This window comes from Rhizopus delemar, genomic scaffold (genome assembly GCF_000149305.1).
Source record: "Rhizopus delemar RA 99-880 supercont3.4 genomic scaffold, whole genome shotgun sequence".
NCBI classification, from domain to species: Eukaryota; Fungi; Mucoromycota; class Mucoromycetes; order Mucorales; family Rhizopodaceae; genus Rhizopus; species Rhizopus delemar.
Genome location: NW_027137830.1, coordinates 3,079,461 through 3,097,843, shown reverse-complemented (window position 1 = coordinate 3,097,843; position 18,383 = coordinate 3,079,461). Strand labels below are relative to the sequence as shown.

The 18,383-nt window shown below is 34.2% G+C and overlaps 9 protein-coding genes across 9 annotated transcripts; 5 read left to right on the top strand and 4 right to left on the bottom strand.

The window, feature by feature from the left end:
• Window positions 1–1,408: 1,408 nt before the first annotated feature.
• RO3G_06646 (uncharacterized protein) lies at window positions 1,409–2,565 on the top strand (the record flags this gene model as incomplete). The annotated part of the gene is made up of 4 exons (XM_067661236.1): window positions 1,409–1,540; window positions 1,597–1,689; window positions 1,748–1,801; window positions 1,855–2,565. 4 exons carry the CDS (start codon window positions 1,409–1,411, stop codon window positions 2,563–2,565), a joined length of 990 nt encoding a protein of 329 aa, XP_067517337.1.
• Window positions 2,566–3,193: 628 nt separating this feature from the next.
• RO3G_06645 (uncharacterized protein) lies at window positions 3,194–3,748 on the top strand (the record flags this gene model as incomplete). The annotated part of the gene is made up of 1 exon (XM_067661235.1): window positions 3,194–3,748. One exon carries the CDS (start codon window positions 3,194–3,196, stop codon window positions 3,746–3,748), a length of 555 nt encoding a protein of 184 aa, XP_067517336.1.
• Window positions 3,749–4,114: 366 nt separating this feature from the next.
• RO3G_06644 (uncharacterized protein) lies at window positions 4,115–5,137 on the bottom strand (the record flags this gene model as incomplete). The annotated part of the gene is made up of 3 exons (XM_067661234.1): window positions 4,115–4,851; window positions 4,914–5,003; window positions 5,068–5,137. 3 exons carry the CDS (start codon window positions 5,135–5,137, stop codon window positions 4,115–4,117), a joined length of 897 nt encoding a protein of 298 aa, XP_067517335.1.
• A 2,133-nt stretch (window positions 5,138–7,270) lies between these two features.
• RO3G_06643 (uncharacterized protein) lies at window positions 7,271–9,075 on the top strand (the record flags this gene model as incomplete). The annotated part of the gene is made up of 2 exons (XM_067661233.1): window positions 7,271–7,493; window positions 7,544–9,075. The coding sequence occupies 2 exons, from the start codon at window positions 7,271–7,273 to the stop codon at window positions 9,073–9,075; spliced, it is 1,755 nt and encodes a 584-aa protein (XP_067517334.1).
• A 110-nt stretch (window positions 9,076–9,185) lies between these two features.
• Window positions 9,186–10,235, bottom strand: RO3G_06642 (uncharacterized protein; the record flags this gene model as incomplete). The annotated part of the gene is made up of 4 exons (XM_067661232.1): window positions 9,186–9,455; window positions 9,510–9,672; window positions 9,713–10,122; window positions 10,182–10,235. 4 exons carry the CDS (start codon window positions 10,233–10,235, stop codon window positions 9,186–9,188), a joined length of 897 nt encoding a protein of 298 aa, XP_067517333.1.
• A 1,021-nt stretch (window positions 10,236–11,256) lies between these two features.
• On the top strand, window positions 11,257–13,006 carry RO3G_06641 (uncharacterized protein; the record flags this gene model as incomplete). Its single annotated transcript, XM_067661231.1, has 6 exons — window positions 11,257–11,636; window positions 11,687–11,735; window positions 11,912–12,479; window positions 12,538–12,632; window positions 12,675–12,932; window positions 12,983–13,006. 6 exons carry the CDS (start codon window positions 11,257–11,259, stop codon window positions 13,004–13,006), a joined length of 1,374 nt encoding a protein of 457 aa, XP_067517332.1.
• Window positions 13,007–14,179: 1,173 nt separating this feature from the next.
• Window positions 14,180–15,678, bottom strand: RO3G_06640 (uncharacterized protein; the record flags this gene model as incomplete). Its single annotated transcript, XM_067661230.1, has 8 exons — window positions 14,180–14,394; window positions 14,481–14,593; window positions 14,734–14,791; window positions 14,844–14,911; window positions 14,965–15,034; window positions 15,137–15,213; window positions 15,342–15,525; window positions 15,579–15,678. 8 exons carry the CDS (start codon window positions 15,676–15,678, stop codon window positions 14,180–14,182), a joined length of 885 nt encoding a protein of 294 aa, XP_067517331.1.
• Window positions 15,679–16,291: 613 nt separating this feature from the next.
• RO3G_06639 (uncharacterized protein) lies at window positions 16,292–16,555 on the top strand (the record flags this gene model as incomplete). Its single annotated transcript, XM_067661229.1, has 2 exons — window positions 16,292–16,350; window positions 16,417–16,555. 2 exons carry the CDS (start codon window positions 16,292–16,294, stop codon window positions 16,553–16,555), a joined length of 198 nt encoding a protein of 65 aa, XP_067517330.1.
• Window positions 16,556–17,301: 746 nt separating this feature from the next.
• RO3G_06638 (uncharacterized protein) lies at window positions 17,302–18,348 on the bottom strand (the record flags this gene model as incomplete). Its single annotated transcript, XM_067661228.1, has 8 exons — window positions 17,302–17,532; window positions 17,583–17,658; window positions 17,710–17,863; window positions 17,916–17,938; window positions 18,008–18,045; window positions 18,107–18,166; window positions 18,227–18,250; window positions 18,304–18,348. The coding sequence occupies 8 exons, from the start codon at window positions 18,346–18,348 to the stop codon at window positions 17,302–17,304; spliced, it is 651 nt and encodes a 216-aa protein (XP_067517329.1).
• Window positions 18,349–18,383: the final 35 nt, after the last annotated feature.

Sequence of the window (18,383 nt, the reverse complement as noted above, 5' to 3'; positions counted from 1 at the left end):
CAAGTCTGTGAGAACAACAATTTTGATTAACAAATAAAAGTTTCTTTGAAGGTGATTAACCAATCCTTTTATCAGCAAGCATATACACAAGTATCTTTTTTTAAAAAGGTATTGGTTACGATTGCCAAGTCTTTTTAAAGTCATGTGAACTATTTTCTTTAGTTTGCCACCAAATGATTATCTGTGCGACTACGACATCAACTGCTGGGAAGATGCTGTTTTTCTTAAAAAATTGCCTTTGTAATTTTTGTTTAAAGCTTTAATAAGTAAAATGCGGTAATGTATTATCAGGTGCTTTTTTTATGTCGTATTATAGCATAGCCACAAATCCCTGACAAATAGTAGCTTTTCAGCCAGTGGAATAAAAGGGAATATTGTGGCTTGTATGATGGATAGCGTACTTTATAAAATAATGTACGATTGGCATAGTTATAATAAAGGTCTGTGTAGAATCCTTGATGGAAAGAGACATTGATAGATTTGTTGATTTTTCTCTCTCTTTTTTTTTTTTGTTATTATTATTACCGCTTAGTGAAAAAATAAGGATCCTTTTTTTTATCTCCTAAGATATGTAACACAACATACGTGACATGAAGAACACAAGCTAAATGATCCACAAATTGACGCTTCTCTTCTTCATTCTTGTTTTTCTCTTTTTTTACTTATGCATTTTTTACCTGAAGCGCTATACAGAAGGGTAAAAAAAAAAAAGAAAAAATACAACCAATACACATTGAAAGTTGATCGCTTTCTATTTCCTTAGCCTTTGGAGCCTAGACTTCTAGCATATGGTCGAGGAGCAACAGCTATCACAATGAGTATGCTGTTTTTGGCATTTTGTGGTTATTTAATAAATCTGGTAAAAAAAAAACAAAGTGACCATCTGCCATTCTCTGCTCATCGTTATTCTCGATCCAGATCTATCGTGATCAACCCTTGATCCAAAATTCATCAAAAGAAATCAGTAATTACATAGACGCCCCAGACATTGAATTCTGTCTACAAAACTCAACGATGAAAGTCGTTCACTGCTCGGCCATGTACTATAACTGGTCAGCGGTCCCCATCGACAACTGCTGGGAAAATTTTTTTTATTCAGGCGCAAATGATGACAGTACGTCAAAATGTTGGATTTTCGATACAAAGGGCCAATATAAGATGACAAATGGTCTAACATACGACAACAGAGATGCGCTCAGAAGATTGGACTTTTATTGGAAAATTGATAATTTGTACAATGTTTCTTATGCTAGTATTTCTATACCGGCTATGGCCATTCAACTTTATGATCCAAAGTTTTCGTCATGGAAACCTGCAACCATAGGTGATACAGCAATAGAGGTAGGGAAACAAACAAAAACTCTCTCTTTCCCCCCCAAAAAAACTCATTTTTTCGCTTAAATAGAAAATGATGTTGACGAATATTCAGCTTGGTGCTACTAGATCAAGCACTATGCTGAACTATACAAGCTCCATTTACTATACCCCAAATCTTTACCGAGCCATTAAACCTAGAGATGCTGCTGCTACTATAGGATTTGTAAAACCTGCTAGTTAACATAAAAGAGCAAGTTATAATGTTTGTTTTCATTTTAGACACCCAACTACATCGATATATACACTATAAGTAATTTCCAACAAAATTGGCCACTCGCTGATAATCCTCCTGCACCTCCTGTTAATCGAAGCGTAAGCCCTTTCTTTCTGTAACGCATAGAGAACCCTAATTTTTCTTTTCTTTTTTTAGGCCTTTGATGGTGTTTTCTCTGTTCAACTAGCACAAAGCACGATTGACGTCAAGGTAATTTTGCTTTTTTCAAAAAAAAAAATTCTTTTTCTAAAAACAAATAATAGACAGAGGTCAGACAGCACACACTACTTGCTTCCCTTGCTTTGGCAGGTGGTTGCTATGGTGTTTTAACAACAATCTATATTTTATTTTTTGGTATGACAAGGCTTACTCCTTGGGGGCTGGTCCACCATATACCTGTTTTTATCAGCAAAAGAAAGCACAAAAAGGAGGATCTCCAAGCCGAAGGATTGTTTTTGCAAAATCAGCAAGCTGTCGAAGCCCTAAAAACAAACAACGACGCCTCTTCTGTGCCCTGGTTCTTCCGCAACAAAGCAGATGATTCGGATCACATGAAAGGAAGAAGCCAATCGTTCGTGAAAAGAAAAGAGGAAGAGATAAAAGAGCTCGAAATGAACCCGATTGACGAAGCTCTCTTTGCCTCGGATATTCCGCTCAATCAACAACATATGAGCAGCAGCAGATCCAAAACGGACGAGGATCCTCTTTCAGACAAGGCAAAAGCCGCGTCCCCTTATCCGTCATCCCCTGTGGGCAACCTGCCCCATTCAGTTTTGGAAAGTCTTCAGGCAGTGCAGGAGATTCTACGCAAAGAGCAAACCAAGAGCGATGAGCTCAATTCAAGAATCGAAGAACTCGAGGTCATTTTGGCTGAATACTTTATTGACACGTCTTATGTCGATCAAATAAGAGGAAAGGGGAAACCGCTGACGATTGAGCAATTAAACAACAAAAATAACGATCTTTCTTCATAAATTCTACTCACAATAAACCTTGATAATTTTATTATAAACATCTCGGCTGCATATTGCCACTCATAGCTTTGTAATGTATAAACAGGAAGATGCCTTTTGCACCATCTTGCTTCCGTAGCCCCTGTAAAACATTGGCCGTCGGTTGTTTCTACAACTGGGCTTTACTGGGCCTGTTTTTCCTTGAGCGGTTCTCGGTTTATACGGTGATTCGTAACAATAAGCAATATAGTAAATTGAAGGACAAGCTGGGTAGATGGCATTTTTTTCATAATGAATTTCGGTCCATTGTCTAGAATACAAGGTATCTAACTTTTTATTTTTATGACGACAGAAAGGGGGAAGGGAGGAGGGGGGGGGGAGCAATAAGAACAAAAATGGGATCTGCAGTGTGGAATGAAAAAAAGTCCTCTCATTAGATGCTTATCAATTTCAGTGTAAAGAAAAGTTGGGCTTTTATATTAAAAAATTAAGCATAGTGCATAAATTAAGTCAACTCTTAAAGTTAAGGGGACAGAGGCTTTGTTTTTTTTACAAAAAAAAAAAAGAAAATAAATAACAAATGATGGCTTTGTTTTCTTTCTCTTTCTTCCTCATTCATTTTTCCATATTTCAAAGCAAAACATACACAATGCACTTTTTACATAAAAGAAAGACCTTTAAAGAACAAGAATTGGATGATGATTGTCTTGTTGATTATGATGAAAAGGACATTATTTACCATAACAAATCCAGACTATCAAAATACAAACAAAAGTTCAGTGCTCTACCTACAATAGAGTATACAGAAGAAGGCTACATAAAACGGCCAGTTTATACAACAGGGTCAAAGACATGCTATCTACCGATCTCACTGGCAGTTATTGAATCCATTCTATTAAAACAACACTGCAATATATCAAAAGAGGAAGATATCCGTTGGTTCAAAGACGGAATCACTTGGCTGGCACAGCAACAGTACAAGGAAGGTCCTTTTGTGAATGAAGAAACACTGCTGGCATTTGAAAGGGCTTGCGAGGCCTATTTCGGTATACCCCTCAGTCAGTGTGAAGATCACTGGGCATCCAATTATTTACTATATCAAGCGTCCAAGACAAATGTTCTGAGCCGTGTCTTTTTGTTTAAGCGACCTTCGTTACGTAAATGCTCATTCTCTTTTAAAAAATACTTTTGCTTTTGCTTATAATAAAGTTTTGTATCTGGCTGAAATTACAATACATGCTTTATTCTTTTACTGTAACATTTTTATTTGTTTCTAGGGTTTGTTTACAACAAGAATAAACAAGTTGCTCTCTCTTGTTCATGTGTTTCAATTCACGTTTGGAAGATTCTATTTTTTTTTTTTTTGGCTTTACTTTGGGCTTAGAATGAAACATATCGATCTCGTCGTTTACAGATGATCATTTCTATAAGGCCGCGAATGAGCCACATATTTGAACAAGTTATGTATTGGATGTGACCTATGAGCAATTCCATTCAAGACAGTAAACTGTTCTCTATAACCAAAGATTTTTTTTATTTATTTTAATATTATACAGAAGAAGGGCATTCTTTAAGCCTTAAAGTTTGAGTGCTGCTTTCTAATTATTTTCTCTTCTTTTTCTTTTTGATCAAGCAATTGCTTTCTTCTCATCAAACCTTCCTTTGCTGCGGTCGATATAACTTTTGCAACTAACTCTACACCTCTAATTGAATCATCATTGGCTGGGATTGGGTAAGTAACAAGACGAGGATCATAATCTGTATCGGTGATGGCAATGATAGGAATGTTGTTCAATTCAGCTTCAGCAATAGCAATCTTGTGTTCGAGTGGGTTGAGTAAGACCATCAAGTCTGGCTTGTAGGTCTTGGGTGGACGACCTGGATCTTCTGGATTAGGTGGTGCGTGACGACCCAAGACTTGGTGTCTGTTAGTCAATGCGCCAGGAATCCATTTGGAGGATACGTGGAATCCATCACAACGACGAGCGGCATCGATCGTCAAGTCTTGGAATCCAGGACGAGTACCAACAAAGAGGATGGATCCTCCACGCAATGAAACTTCTCTGGCAACGTTGCAGGCTCTTCTCAAGTGAACAAGTGTATGTTCCAAGTTAATAATGCTGATGCCTTCACGAGAACCAAAAATAAAGGGAAGTGTTGCTGGTTCCCAAAGACTAGTTGAATGGCCAAGATGAAGACCAGCAGCCATCAACCGAGAGATGGTCAAATTGTAAGGTGTAATGGGTTCTACAGCTTCTGCTACAGCTCGTCGAAGAGATTTTTTGACAGGTGTTGATGGAGGAGGAACTATATTTATATAAAAAAATAAATGCACATTGAACTTGGTATTGCTTTTATTGTAAATTTACCGAGTGATTCAAGTGAAGATTGTTCATCGTTAGAGCTGGTAGGTATAGATTGTTGATTTACTCTGACAGCTGAAAAGTGTCTCAAGAAGTCTAGAAGAAAGAATGAAAGTTAATTAAAAAAAGGTAAGTACAGCTAGAAATTTATTTTATTTACTTGTATTTTGACGTGTGGTAAGACCTCTGCTGGAAGCAGTTAGGGTTTTGTATAATGAGCGAGAAGCCATTGGTCTTATTTTTGTGGAGAAAAACTTCAAAGCAGGGGGAACTTGTAAAACACAGAAACTACTGAGATTCACAAGCCACTTAAAAGCTATGACTATCTTTACTTGTCGGGGCTTTTTTGAAGACCATTGAGTCAAGGGGCGTAGCTTCTTTATATGCATGGAACATCCAAGTTCCTAGCGAGAAGTTATCAACAGGTTCAGTTCCTGTATTGACGCCATAAGCTGATAAAAATACTGTTTGTGCTATAGATTACGGTATCTATACTGAGAAACAATGCCTTGCTAGGATTGATATTTGTTAATCCTCTGTTTGTTCTTTGTAAACCTAAATCCCTACACACTACATATACCATCCATTATTTTACAAACAACGCATTATTCTTCCTTTGACACAACGATAATTCTTTTTTTAAACACAATTTAATACTTTGCAGTTGCTTTCATGCGTTATACTCCATAAAAACTCGTGGCAAAAAAGAGAAAGTAAACTATATCTTCTCCTCTTTTTTTTTCGTTTTGAGGGTTTTGGAAGCTATATTTATGTGGTTTAAATGACAAGAGAGCAATTCAAAGCATAAAATGGTCTCAAATGATATTCAACAAATCTAATTTAATGTATTCTATACCTGACTATGTTATTTGCCTAATTTTTTTTGACATGTATAGACATAGTCCATTCTTGCGATTAGACTTTTCTATATAATTATATTGGTATCATATTACTTAATCATCAGACCGAAGTAGGCAATAATTGCTCAAGGACCGTCTTTATATTCTCATTTCTGTAGAAATATGCCTCGACTTCATCTTCCTTGTTATATATTTAGTTTACAGCATATTTTCATAAATATGACCGAGCAGTACGGATTGCTGACAATAGCATAATATATATGCTATGAAGTAATAGTTGATTGTATAAATCGAATCAAACAAATGAAGGCAAAATGGACGATAAACTTTCAAATAATAATGCCAAACCAAGATCAACCCTTTGTTGTATTTCATTCTTTTTCTTCAAAAAAGGGACATGCCTTGTTCTATGAAAGAAACTTTGATGTGTTGTACCTTATTGAAAAAGAAAAGATACTAAAAACCTTATTCGAGACACCAAATGAGAACAAAAGATCCATGATAACTTAGTCAATCCATAACGCGTCGTTTAGCGAAAAGAGGAAGGTTAAGCTATTTTTTACACCGTGTTCATAAGATAAATCCTGTTTTTTTTTAATTCCTGAGCAAACCTTCAATATTTCTGGTTTACTACGGCATGATGATTTCATTTCGTATGGTTTGATTGGGAACAATGAGGAGATGTTTTTCCTTGTAACACGACAACACCTGGTTTATTTCCATTCTTTTACTTTATTGTTCAAAAAAAAATATTTAGGCACCCAGAAAAAAAAAAGAAAAAGCCTTTTGTTTTTTTTGTACAATGTCACTCAAAGGAGAAGAAGGAATCAATCATTCTTTAACAACTGTGTATTCTCCTTTCTTTTTTAATAACATTTTTAAGATCTTTTTCATCCCTTTTTTATTATTATTAAATTGCTTGGCTGCGTCTTATTTTTCCCTTAAAAAAGTAAAGATAACCCCCTCCTCATCTCTAGTTATCGGTATCACTTGGAAACTAGGATCTTTTTTTCTTTCTTCTTTTTTTTTTTGAAGTACGCAGAAAAAGAGAAATTTAAACCAAAAATAGGCTTGAAACATACAGGGGGAAGGGTTATGATCTTTTTTACTGCATTTGTTGTATATAGATTCTTGTAACATATCCCATTTCTCTGTTCATACGGGCACTCAATGTATTAAAAAGTGTGATTTTATAAGGAAAAATGTGGCAAAACAAATAAAGATCGTCGAAACGATGAGCTTCAATACTTTTTATGCTCAAATTGACCCTTAATAATAATTAAATGTTATGTCAGCGATAATGTAATATAAATTTTCTGTTTTTGCTCCTTTTTTATTAAAATGCTACAAAAAAAAATACTCGAAACGAAAAAAATTGACAATTAATTTGTTTTGATAAATAGCACGTTTTTAAAGTAACACAACTTTTTGAACTTTTATACTTTGACTTTTACTATTTTTCTTTTTCTTTTTTTCTTTTCGTCGTCTTCTTCTTGTTAAAGTATGGGACTTTTAAAGCTTGGTAGTTTTTATAAAAAAAATAAAAGTAGTCAACAAAAGAAAACAGTTTCAGAACAGCCTACACAAGCACCAGCATTGCCTGCTTTACCTACTTTATCACTTGATACGCCAATAACAAAACCATTAGAAAAAGAACAAGAACAAATAACTGCGGGTTCAGGAGGTTTGTTTGATGATATTTTGGCTGAATTAAATTCACCTTCATGTAAATATTATAATTATTATTAGTTTTATTATTTATTAAATAATTTATAGCTGTAAAGGACGATACACTTCAAGATTTTTCTTTAGCCCTTGCTTTATCACAACAATTAGAATTAAATGAAAATAAAAAAGAAGAAAAGCCAAAGCTTATTGTTAATGAGAAACCTAAAGTCATCAATAACCAAACGAAAAAATCAGAACCTTCTTCAAGTAGCTTCTTGACAGGTGACAGCATTTATAGCAATTATATAAAAAACCTGTCAGCAGTAGATAATAATTACGCTTCTCGTGAAACATCTATGTTTGCTTCACTCATAAATAATAATAACAACAATACAAGTCCTACACCCGTCATTCATACCACACCTTCTACTTCTACTCCTACATTAAGAAATCATTCAACTACTCTCAAAGTCTTGGATTCTGATATATCTGATTCTGAAGAAGAGAAAGAGGAGGAAGAAGAAGATGAAGAAGAAAAGGGAGGTATGACAACCAAAGGAATACGTCCAATCATGGAAAGGCGTGCAAACGATCACCGACTGAAACGAAAGATTGATACTTGGTCTAATCGCGTTGACCCCGAAGCCAATCGTTTGGAGTCCAATGAATCCATGATCGAGAGAATGAAGAATAGACATAGAAATCAAGTGAAATTAGCGGCAATGCAACGTCAGCAAGATATGCAAAATATGATGATGGTAAACATGGTTCCACAGCCTTATGTTCTACAATCGCACCCAGGAAATGCCATGATGATGGACACTACCAATAACCCTGCCATGTATAATTTCCCTACGGCTCCGCCAGCACAAGATTATCATGCTCCTATTCCACCTGTAGATTATGCTCCAATGCCACAACTACAACAACCAACAAGACCACAACAGGACTCAATACAAAATAATAACAGCAGTAATAGTAGTATTAGTAACACGAGTTTGAATGCTACACAGACAGCCTCAGTGCAATCTTCCTCTTCTAATTCATCCGTGGGTATGACAACCAAAGAAGAACAAGAAGAAGTAAAGAAAGAAGATCTATGTGATGGAGAAGAAGCAGATGGAGAGATAAGTGATGATGATGAATCCTTCAAAATCATTCAAAGAAAAAAATCTTTTACACAACCAAAGCAGGCTGAACACAAGATGAGACCATCAAGGTCCACACCCAATTTGAAAAAGAATAAGAAAAAGTCAGTGAGTCGAAAAAACAGCCAAGATCATCCTACTACTCCCTCCTCTACAACCACTTCAGATTACCCCTTGACACCACCTCATCTTCAACAACACCAACAACAACCTATTCGACATATGAAGAGCGAGCCTGAATTGATTAATAGTAGAAAAAGACAGCAAATGTATCATCATCAGCAACAGTTGCAATTTGAGTGGGATCGTATGCAAGCTTATCAGCGTGAACAGCAATTGAAAATGATGCAGCAGCAGCAATATATGTCAATGTATCCTGTTATGTATTATAACCAACCCATGATGATGTCACACCCACCACCACATCCAGCTCATCCACCTAATAACCCTAGAATGTCTCATTCTTATACATTTCATTCAACCAGACAATAATACCAATAATAATAAAGTTTTTCATATAAATACTGTATATATAGTCTAGTGAGTAAAAGCAACTTTATTCATAAACAATTATTTAATAGTAAGGGATGACCTATGGCTTATTAATGCATACCACAAGTCATTAAAGACATCAAAGTCTGCCAAAGACCACGATGATGTACTTGAGGCTCTTGTTTCGCTTGGTCATATAAGGGCGTTATATTGCCATGATTAGGTGAATCAGGCATCTTTTGGTAATCATTTTTAGTTGGTAACGGTGGAATAGCTAAACTATTATCGACGTTTAATTTGGGTTGAGAAGCATGTCGTTTCACAGATTGATTTTCAGATCGACGCCCTTGTTCTCTTGCTTGTCTTCTACTTTCTCTAGTCTTTCATCATATTATTAACTAAAAGAAAGGAGATATGATCTTTGTTTGACTTACTTCTGGTCCTTTGGAAAGTAACATCCAATCATAGATACCATTGTCTGTTTCACCCAAACGAGCAAGTACTTTATTAAACAACTCTCTCAGGAAATTATAATCAGGAGTTTCCTCAAATCCTAATTTACGTACATATTGTAAATAAATACCAAATTCCTCTACTCTCATGTTAGTACATAATGACAAAATCAAATATTATTTACTTGCCTGGGAATCCTTCACACAACTCTTTCACTGAAGTGCTCTGCTTCTTTTCACCAATTTTTTCATATTTTTGCTTATTTGTAGCAGCTTTCAAACCTTGCCAAGGTAAGGATCCACGTAAAAAGTACATGAATACATGTCCTAATGATTCCAAATCATCCCGACGAGACTGTTCTCTTCCTAAATGGGTATTGATACTCATGTATCTAGCAGTTCCCGACAAACTCTTTCTTTCACGGTAAGGTATATGTTGTTTTGTCTTGGGATCACGATATAACTTGGCCATACCATAATCAATCATAAAGACCATATTAGCGTATTTGGTACCTGGTCTACCAATCAAAAAATTATCTGGTTTAATATCTCGATAAATCAAATTTCTTTCATGAACACTTTCTACTCTATTAATCTATTGCATCGTGTCACCATTTAAATTATTCCCAGCATTCATCATTATTATTATATTACCATCTGTTTAGCTAACATGGCCACTGTCTTGATAGAGTGCTTTCTACCACACATGTCAAATAAATCTTCTAAGCTTGGACCAAGCAAATCAATCACTAATATATTATGTAATCCTTCTTGTCCAAAATAATATGCACTCGGAACACCGGCTAATGATTCCGAACATAGATTAATATTACAGTTTGCTATATTCTGTATCTGTATTTACGTAAACCAGCAAGTACTTTGTAAGTTCTATATTCGTCTCTTAATTGTGGTGCATCCGATTTTCTAGGTTCAAATTTGATAGCGACTGATTGATTATTTAATAAATTAAGACCTAATATTGAATTATTTTATATATTAAATAAGCAAAAGAGAGAAATAAAATAATAATAAAAAGAGAGTGTAAATGTAATGCATTATATATCTTTTATTTGTTTTTTTTTTCTTTATAAAACCTTCATACAATACACCAAAACTTCCTTCTCCAAGTTTCTTTCCAACTCTATAATGAACACCTACAATATTAGTGGATGATGAACCACTATTACTTTTATTCATTTTTCTTGTATGAAGAGAAGAGAGAGAAGATTTCTGTATAAAAGGAGAGAAGAGAAATAGAAAGAAGAAAAAAAAAAAAAAAAAGAAAGAGAAAGGGGCTGAAAAAAAAAGGGGAAAAAAGTTTGAGAGAGAAGGTTTCCCTTTATTTTATTGGGCGCTTTCTTAAATGATTGTCAAAACAAGATTTACCTCCTGTTTTTTCTTGTATTTACAGATGAACACTGTGGAGAAAAAGGCTGGATCTGAGACTATTTCCTTATTATTTTACTGTAAAATATACAGTATTTTACTTTGGTTTCTGATCTCATTCAAATTAAGCACTTCTCTCTTACATAAGCACTTATCATAATGTATGTCCTAGCCATTCAACAATCAAATTTACTAAAGTACCTTTAACTGTAATAACAAAGATTTCTGTGCGAAAAAAAAGACAGTGATCGTATTTATTCAATCACCGCCCTTGCTTGACATTTTTCAATGCAAAAAAAAAAAAAAAAAAAGTTAATTTCCTTTTTAAAGAACTAACCAAGCCATGACACATTCAAACGACTCAATCCTTACAGCACTCGACTACATTCAAAATCAAGAGCAACTCGAAAAAGAAGCTCGAGAAGCACTACCTGGAAAATTTGAAAAGTGCACTTTTCCCTTAGGCTACATTCGACAACCACTTTATGCTTGCAAAACGTGTTCTCCCGATAACCCTGCAGGCATGTGCTATAGTTGCTCCATGACCTGTCACGCTGAACACGAACTATTTGAGTTATTTCCTAAAAGGCACTTTCGTTGCGACTGCGGACTGAATGACAAGTTTAATAATCATCCTTGTGCTTTAATGATTCCTGCAAAAAGGATTATAAAAGTGAATGATGAAAACAAATATGGTCATAACTTTCAAGGTCTTTATTGCAGGTACAGTGTGAAATATTGAAAGACAAATGTTTACTTATTTTCTTACATAGATGTAATCAACCTTATGAACCAGAAAAAGAAGAAGGAACCATGTTTCAAGTATATAAAAAAAAACTTTAAAGGTTTTCTATACATGTCAACTTATACAAGTTCTTTTTTAGTGTATTTTGTGTGAAGACTGGTTTCATGATCGTTGTATAGGAAACGTAAATAGTATTTTTTTTTATTGCTTCTGAAAGGGGACGCGTTCTGATACGCGAACTTTTTTTAATTAGATTCCCGAAAGCATCGAAGACTTTGATTGCTATGTTTGTAGAGATTGTACGAAAAAGTATCCATTTGTCATGAATGGAAAAGACAAAAGGTTTAGTTTTGGCTTATCAAAAGGAGATGACATTATAAAAACTTGGGTTTTACCAAACAAGGTGATTGAAGATAAGAAACTAACTGCTCAAACAAATGAAGATAGAGAATATGTTGACGTGATTGAAAAAGATAAAAAGCCTTTGGAGTCAGTCATCCAGGCAAGTGAAACTGTATCAGAGCAGAAGGGCAAAGAAGAAAACCTTGAGGAAAACAAAGAGCCTACAAAACCAGTTATACCTATAAACGAGGCTGCACCAAAGGAAAATAAAGAGGATGTTGAAGAAGTTAATGAATCTTTAAAATTGGTTATTCAAACAAATGAACATACATTAGAGGTTAAAGACGAAGATGTCAACATTACTGAAGCATCTGATGAAAGTGATAATGGCATGATGATAGGAACTAAAAGAAAACTCGAAAATGAAGGTGAAGCAAATACTGGAGTCAAAAAGTTGAAAGGGGGCGGCTGTAGTAATGGTAAGGATATATAATAGCACAAGGAAACTTTCTAAATGTTTGACATTTTCCATAACAGTTGATGTGAATAGCTTATATGAGCATGATCATATCGAAGTGTTTCTTCAAGAAGGCTGGAGGGAGGGTTTATGCAAATGTGAAAAGGTACCAAAAGTAATAACCATGCTTTTAACGAATAATTGAACTTTTTTATAGTGCCTTCAAGAATATAAAGACAACAAGATTGAATTTTTATTTAATGAGGAACAAACACATGAACCAGAAGAGGATGAGGATGCTGGTAGATCGTTATTGGAAATAGGCATGGAACAGCTTCAACGTATAGACAGAGTACAAGTCCTTGAAAGTTTAATGGCATACAAAGATTTAGCAAGTGACTTGAAGAATTATTTCGCGTCTTTTAAAGATACTGGAAAAATAGTAACTAAAGAAGATATTGATGAGTTTTTTATCGTAAATTACATAATAGATTAAAATGATGAAGTATTAATTGTTATTTGTAGGCAAAAAAACGAGAAAGAGAATAAACAGAAAAACAAATTATTCGCCTTACATAGTTTGAACTAGTTAACTTGTATGTATTTTGAGCTCATGTTTTTCTTATTAAAAATCTACTGCTGCCCCTTTTTTTCTTTTCTTTTTTAAGTAGCATATGCCCAACTAAGAGCATCTTGCTAGATACACTGTTATAGCTAATTTTACTTTTTTTTTGGACGGAGTTTTGTCTTTTCACAAACAGAGGCATGTCCCTTCAATTTGACAAGGACTTTTTTTCATGTAAAATGTTGAGACATTTATTAATACATAAAACAACATGCTTCAGAACGACCAGTAGACTTTTACATACAGGATCTAAATTTTCAACAATTGATAAAGCTGAAGTACAAAAATTCAGTGACAAGGCAGCTGAGTGGTGGGATCCTTCTGGCGAATTTTCAATGCTGCAATTATTCAACACACCTCGGGTGTCTTATATAAGAGATCAGCTGGCAAGCACAGAAGAAGCTAAACATGGAAAACCATTTGAAGGAAAAAGGATGTTGGATATTGGCTGCGGTGGTGGTTTATTATCAGAAGCACTCGTGCGACTCGGCGGGAATGTTATAGGGGCTGATGCATCCTATGATAATATACAAATGGCAAAAGTACATGCGAGACAAGATCCTAGTCTGTGGCAAGGACCAGGCAAGGTCGAATACCGTAATACAACAGCAGGTAAAAATAGTGGAAAGATAAAAAGAAAAAGTTCCTAATTTTTTGTAAAAAGAGGAGCTTTTGGCAAATAAAGAAAGTTTTGATGTTGTATTGGCCATGGAAATCATTGAACACGTTAATCAGCCACTTGAATTCTTACGTACTTGTGCCAATTTGACGCGACCTGGTGGAGATCTGTTTTTATCAACCATGTCACGAACGCCAGCAGCTTATTTTTTAACTGTATTTTTGGCAGAGAAAGTATTAGGTTTGGTTCATGATGGAACGCATGATTGGAGCAAATATATAAAGACAAGCGAAATGCGTAATGCTATTGAATCCTTTGGAAATGAGTGGTCCGTGAAGGATGTGAGAGGGATATCTTGGGATCCATTGAGTCGAAAATGGAAATTAGCAAATCGTAATGGACTAGTGGGAATTGGTGGATTGGATTCATTAGAAGTCAATTATATCATGCGAGCATCCAGAAAGAAATAAAAGCTTTATTAAACAGTGATTGGGTTTTGTTGTTGTTCTCGTATTTCTGAAGTATTATTTTTTAGTCTATTTAGTGCTCTGATGGCATCTACTGCACTTTTTAGTTTTCTTCTTGGATTAAAGTTTTCACGAACTGTCTCGAGGATATCAATATCTTGAATATCTTTACTTGTCATCCAAGTATGACTTAACGCTTCTGAGGCTGTCATTCTAGTCTTGTCATCTAGTATCAAAATTTTCCTTATAAAATCCTTTGCTACAGAGATTATTACTGTTATTATTATAACAATCTGATAAAATGTTTCTTACCATCTTCAGATATGTTTTTCCAATATCTTTCATGAAAATCATATCTTGCATGTTGAATTTCATAAATAAGCTCCACCTCATCTTCAGATCTAAACGGCATATAACCACATAATCTATTATAAATAATTAGTAAAATACATACTAAATAATAGTAATACTAATAAAAAAGTAAAGCTTTATACAAAGTGTAAGTAATGACGCTATGTTCTTGAGTTAGATTAAAAATGACTGTTTGTTTGTTTATCGTCCTTACCCTACTGCCCACATATCAATTGGTGTTCCATAGTCTTTTTGGCTTAGTACTTCAGGTGCTTTTAACTTGAAATTAACAATAAGTTTGCCATTAAAATATTACAATTTTACCAACATAACCAGGTGATCCGCAAATATTGTCTAGTGAAGCATTACTGGTAGATTTACTCTTTGCGATTCTAACCAAATGTTCATTATTTATGTTACATATTATCAGCAAATTTATTGTTACCCAAAATCGCAAATAACTAAATCTGCATCAGAATCAGGCGTTTTAAATAACAAATTCTCGGGTTTCATGTCTAAACAAACGAATTATTATTCACATAGCATAAAGCCCAATAGCAAACCTCTGTGTATAATATTATGTGAATGTAAGTACTCTAATCCTTGTAATATTGAACGTATAATAACAACTGCATCCTTCTCTGAAAATTTTCCTCTTTCAAATAGTCGCTCAAATAGTTCTCCTCCTGTTGCTCTATAAAACACACAGTCAATTGAGAACAGTAGGTTGTTTTAACGAATTTACAGCTCAAAAACGAGATAAAACTTATCTCTAAAACTCATATTGGCATACGTAGTACAGCTTGTGATCCGTTTACTTACCTAGACTCAAAATAATCATAAAATCCAATGACATTTGGATGGTTCAAGCCTTTCAATAAATTGATTTCATCTTGGACCATTGTATCATAATCTTTCATATGACGCTTTGGTATAATCTTTACTGCTACCTCTTTTCCATCCTTATTTCTTATTGCTTTCTTTACTGACGCAAATGCACCACTTCCTATGTTACATATATTAACAGACTCAATTGTATATAAACAATCAAATTGTTACCAAGAACTTCAGAGAAAGTATAATGCTTTTTCTTTTCATATGAATCTGGTTGATATACACCTTTATGAACTATAGCATCAAGTGTCTTGAAAAATCCCATTGAAAAATAAAGTAAATACAGAAAAAGAGAAAGAAAGGGGTAAATGGATAAGAAAGAAATAGATCAAAAAACAAACTAATGGAGTTTAAATAGAACAACTCCATAATTGATAACAGCCAATCAACCTCTTTTTTCTTTTCTCTCGCAAATAGTATGGCACAAGACGTGTAAGCATAACAAACGTATGTCCCAGTAATAATTAACACCATTTGAAATAGAAAAACTCAACAAATAAATTCATTATTTGCACATAATCCCACAACGATTACAGCAGTAGAAAATCAACTTTATGAACTACAATTGAGCGAAAAAGACAAAACTTCATTGCTAATCAATTTGCCACCTCAGTTCCCTGAAGAACCACCAGTGATTACTTTTTCACCTACTCACATGAGGCATCCACTATTGGAGACTGATGTAGTCTTGCATGACTCTTTGCTTAACTGGAAACCGCAGCAATCTATTTTGGGCCTAGTCGTAAAAGAGATTTATAATGAATTTATTACGAGGCCACCTGTAAAAAAGGCAGTAAATGAGGCAGCAAGAACAGAAGAAGGGTAAATAATAGAACCCGTAATATGCAATAATATTAATCAGCTTAGAGAGAATAGATATGGTTATCGTCCTCCTCCACCTATTCCTGCAGCTTCAAATCCAGAACATGCTGCAGTTGTAAAATTAAGGTACTGTAATAAAGGATGTGTATGTGTATATTGATGACTTCTTATTCTATTATAGTCAGGAAGAGGTAGAAGAATTACTTTATAATGAAACTGCATTTGATCTATACTTTCAGAATATGGAAAGAGTTAAAAACTTGAAAGCTTTTCAAGAAGAATTGAGAAACGGAAATGAAATCCTTGCACGTAAGTTATAATAGGCTCAAAAAAAAAAAAAAGAGAATCTTATTGGTATATAGACAAGAATTTAAGTAGAGAAGATCAGTTGACGAAACTAAGAGGGGAGATTGCTTATTTAGATGAGAAATATAAAGCGGATAAATTAGAATTTGATGCAAAAGAAAAACTACAACAGGAAGCATTCAATGTAAATATTCAATGGGTTGTTATATGTATTTCCAGTAACGATTCTTCTTTTGACAGAGATTTTCTTCGGCAACTGTATTAACACGGCTCAAGGCAAGTGTATATGAATCAGATGAATTATCAGAATCTGTAGCACAAAGCTTTTTAGATGGCAATTTAAATAATGAAAGCTTTGTGAAGCAGTTTAGAGAATTTAGAAAAGTATACCATTTAAGAGCAAGTAAATTGGAAAAGGCTCAAAAAGATAACTTGTTTGTTCCTTCTTATAATTAAACGTTGGGCAATAAAGAGTGAGCGCATTATATCAACCAAAGTACGTCAGTTTGTTCTAGCTAACTTTGTATGCCTTAATACTGATTGCTTTATGATGAAATACTTTATGTACTTTAACATTATAATTCTTGCCTGAGACTGACATGGAGCTATCCAAATCTTTACTGTTAATGACACTATATGGAAAACAATAGTTCTCTTCAATTGGAGCAAGCCCTAAGCTTTTTTTATTGACTTGTGTTTTCTTTTCTGTTAATAAAAAGCAGTGATATATACTTTTTTCCTGATGTGTCGACATATTTACTTAAATATCCTTTTTAGCTTCACCTGCATTTACGCTACTTTCCAACTTGTTATATTCAGTAGCCAATCGATCAAACTCCTTTTGTTGTTGATCAGCCTGCTTTTTCAAGGTCTCATAGTCCAAGTTTTGACGCTTTAATTCCTTGATCTGAACATTCAATGCCTCTACTTGTTTCTTGTAGTCATCTTCCATATCAATTAAACGTTGCTGCCCTTTGGTTACTTCAGCAGTCTATGCATACTTTCAATACAAATTCAATAACCTTTTTTCACTCTACTCACCTGGGATTTAGCATTTTTCAATTCTTCTTCACGTTTTACTAATTCTAAAACAAGTGCACTTGTTCTTTCCAAGATCCTATACAGAAACATGTTAATTTCCTATATTTAAGATGTAGCCTGTTCTTACACAGAGAGGAAAAGAGTAAACCCAGTGAGATATAAGTTTCTTTGAGTATAAAACTTCTTTGCCTTAAAATTGGTCTCGTAACCATAATCGTGGTGATGTTGTTGTCGTTCAGCTTCATTCTCAGCACTCATACGTTGAAGACGATTGATTGTGTCTGTAAATTGGGTTATAGAGCAAGTATATATTTTACAGTTGACAATACATACCAAAGAATAAAATGAAAATAAAACTTTTATAATAAAATATAAACACTGGTTAGCGCGTAAATATAATATTTCTACTTTTCTTTCTTTTTTACCCGAAAACAATCTTGAAAATATACATGGCTTTAGCCATCTATTAAAAGAAAAGAATGAATAATTACTGCAGATATTCCAAACTCATTTTTGCGTTTTACCTGTGGAGACTTTAAAGTAAACGTGAGCATAGCATGACGCCAGCGAGAAGGTAAAGGTAACTACACGAAAAGAGAGATTTAGGACAAATCAATTTAAAAAAGATGACTAAAAGAATCTACAACAAGAAGACCAAAAAGGACCATCTATAAAATATGTTTAGAAAAAGAGAGGTATCATAAAGAAAAGGATAATATACCTCAGCAACCAATATACCAAATGTCAGTGTGTAGTAGATTGTCATTCTACAAACAAATAAAAGTTTAGAAAAGAAAAAAA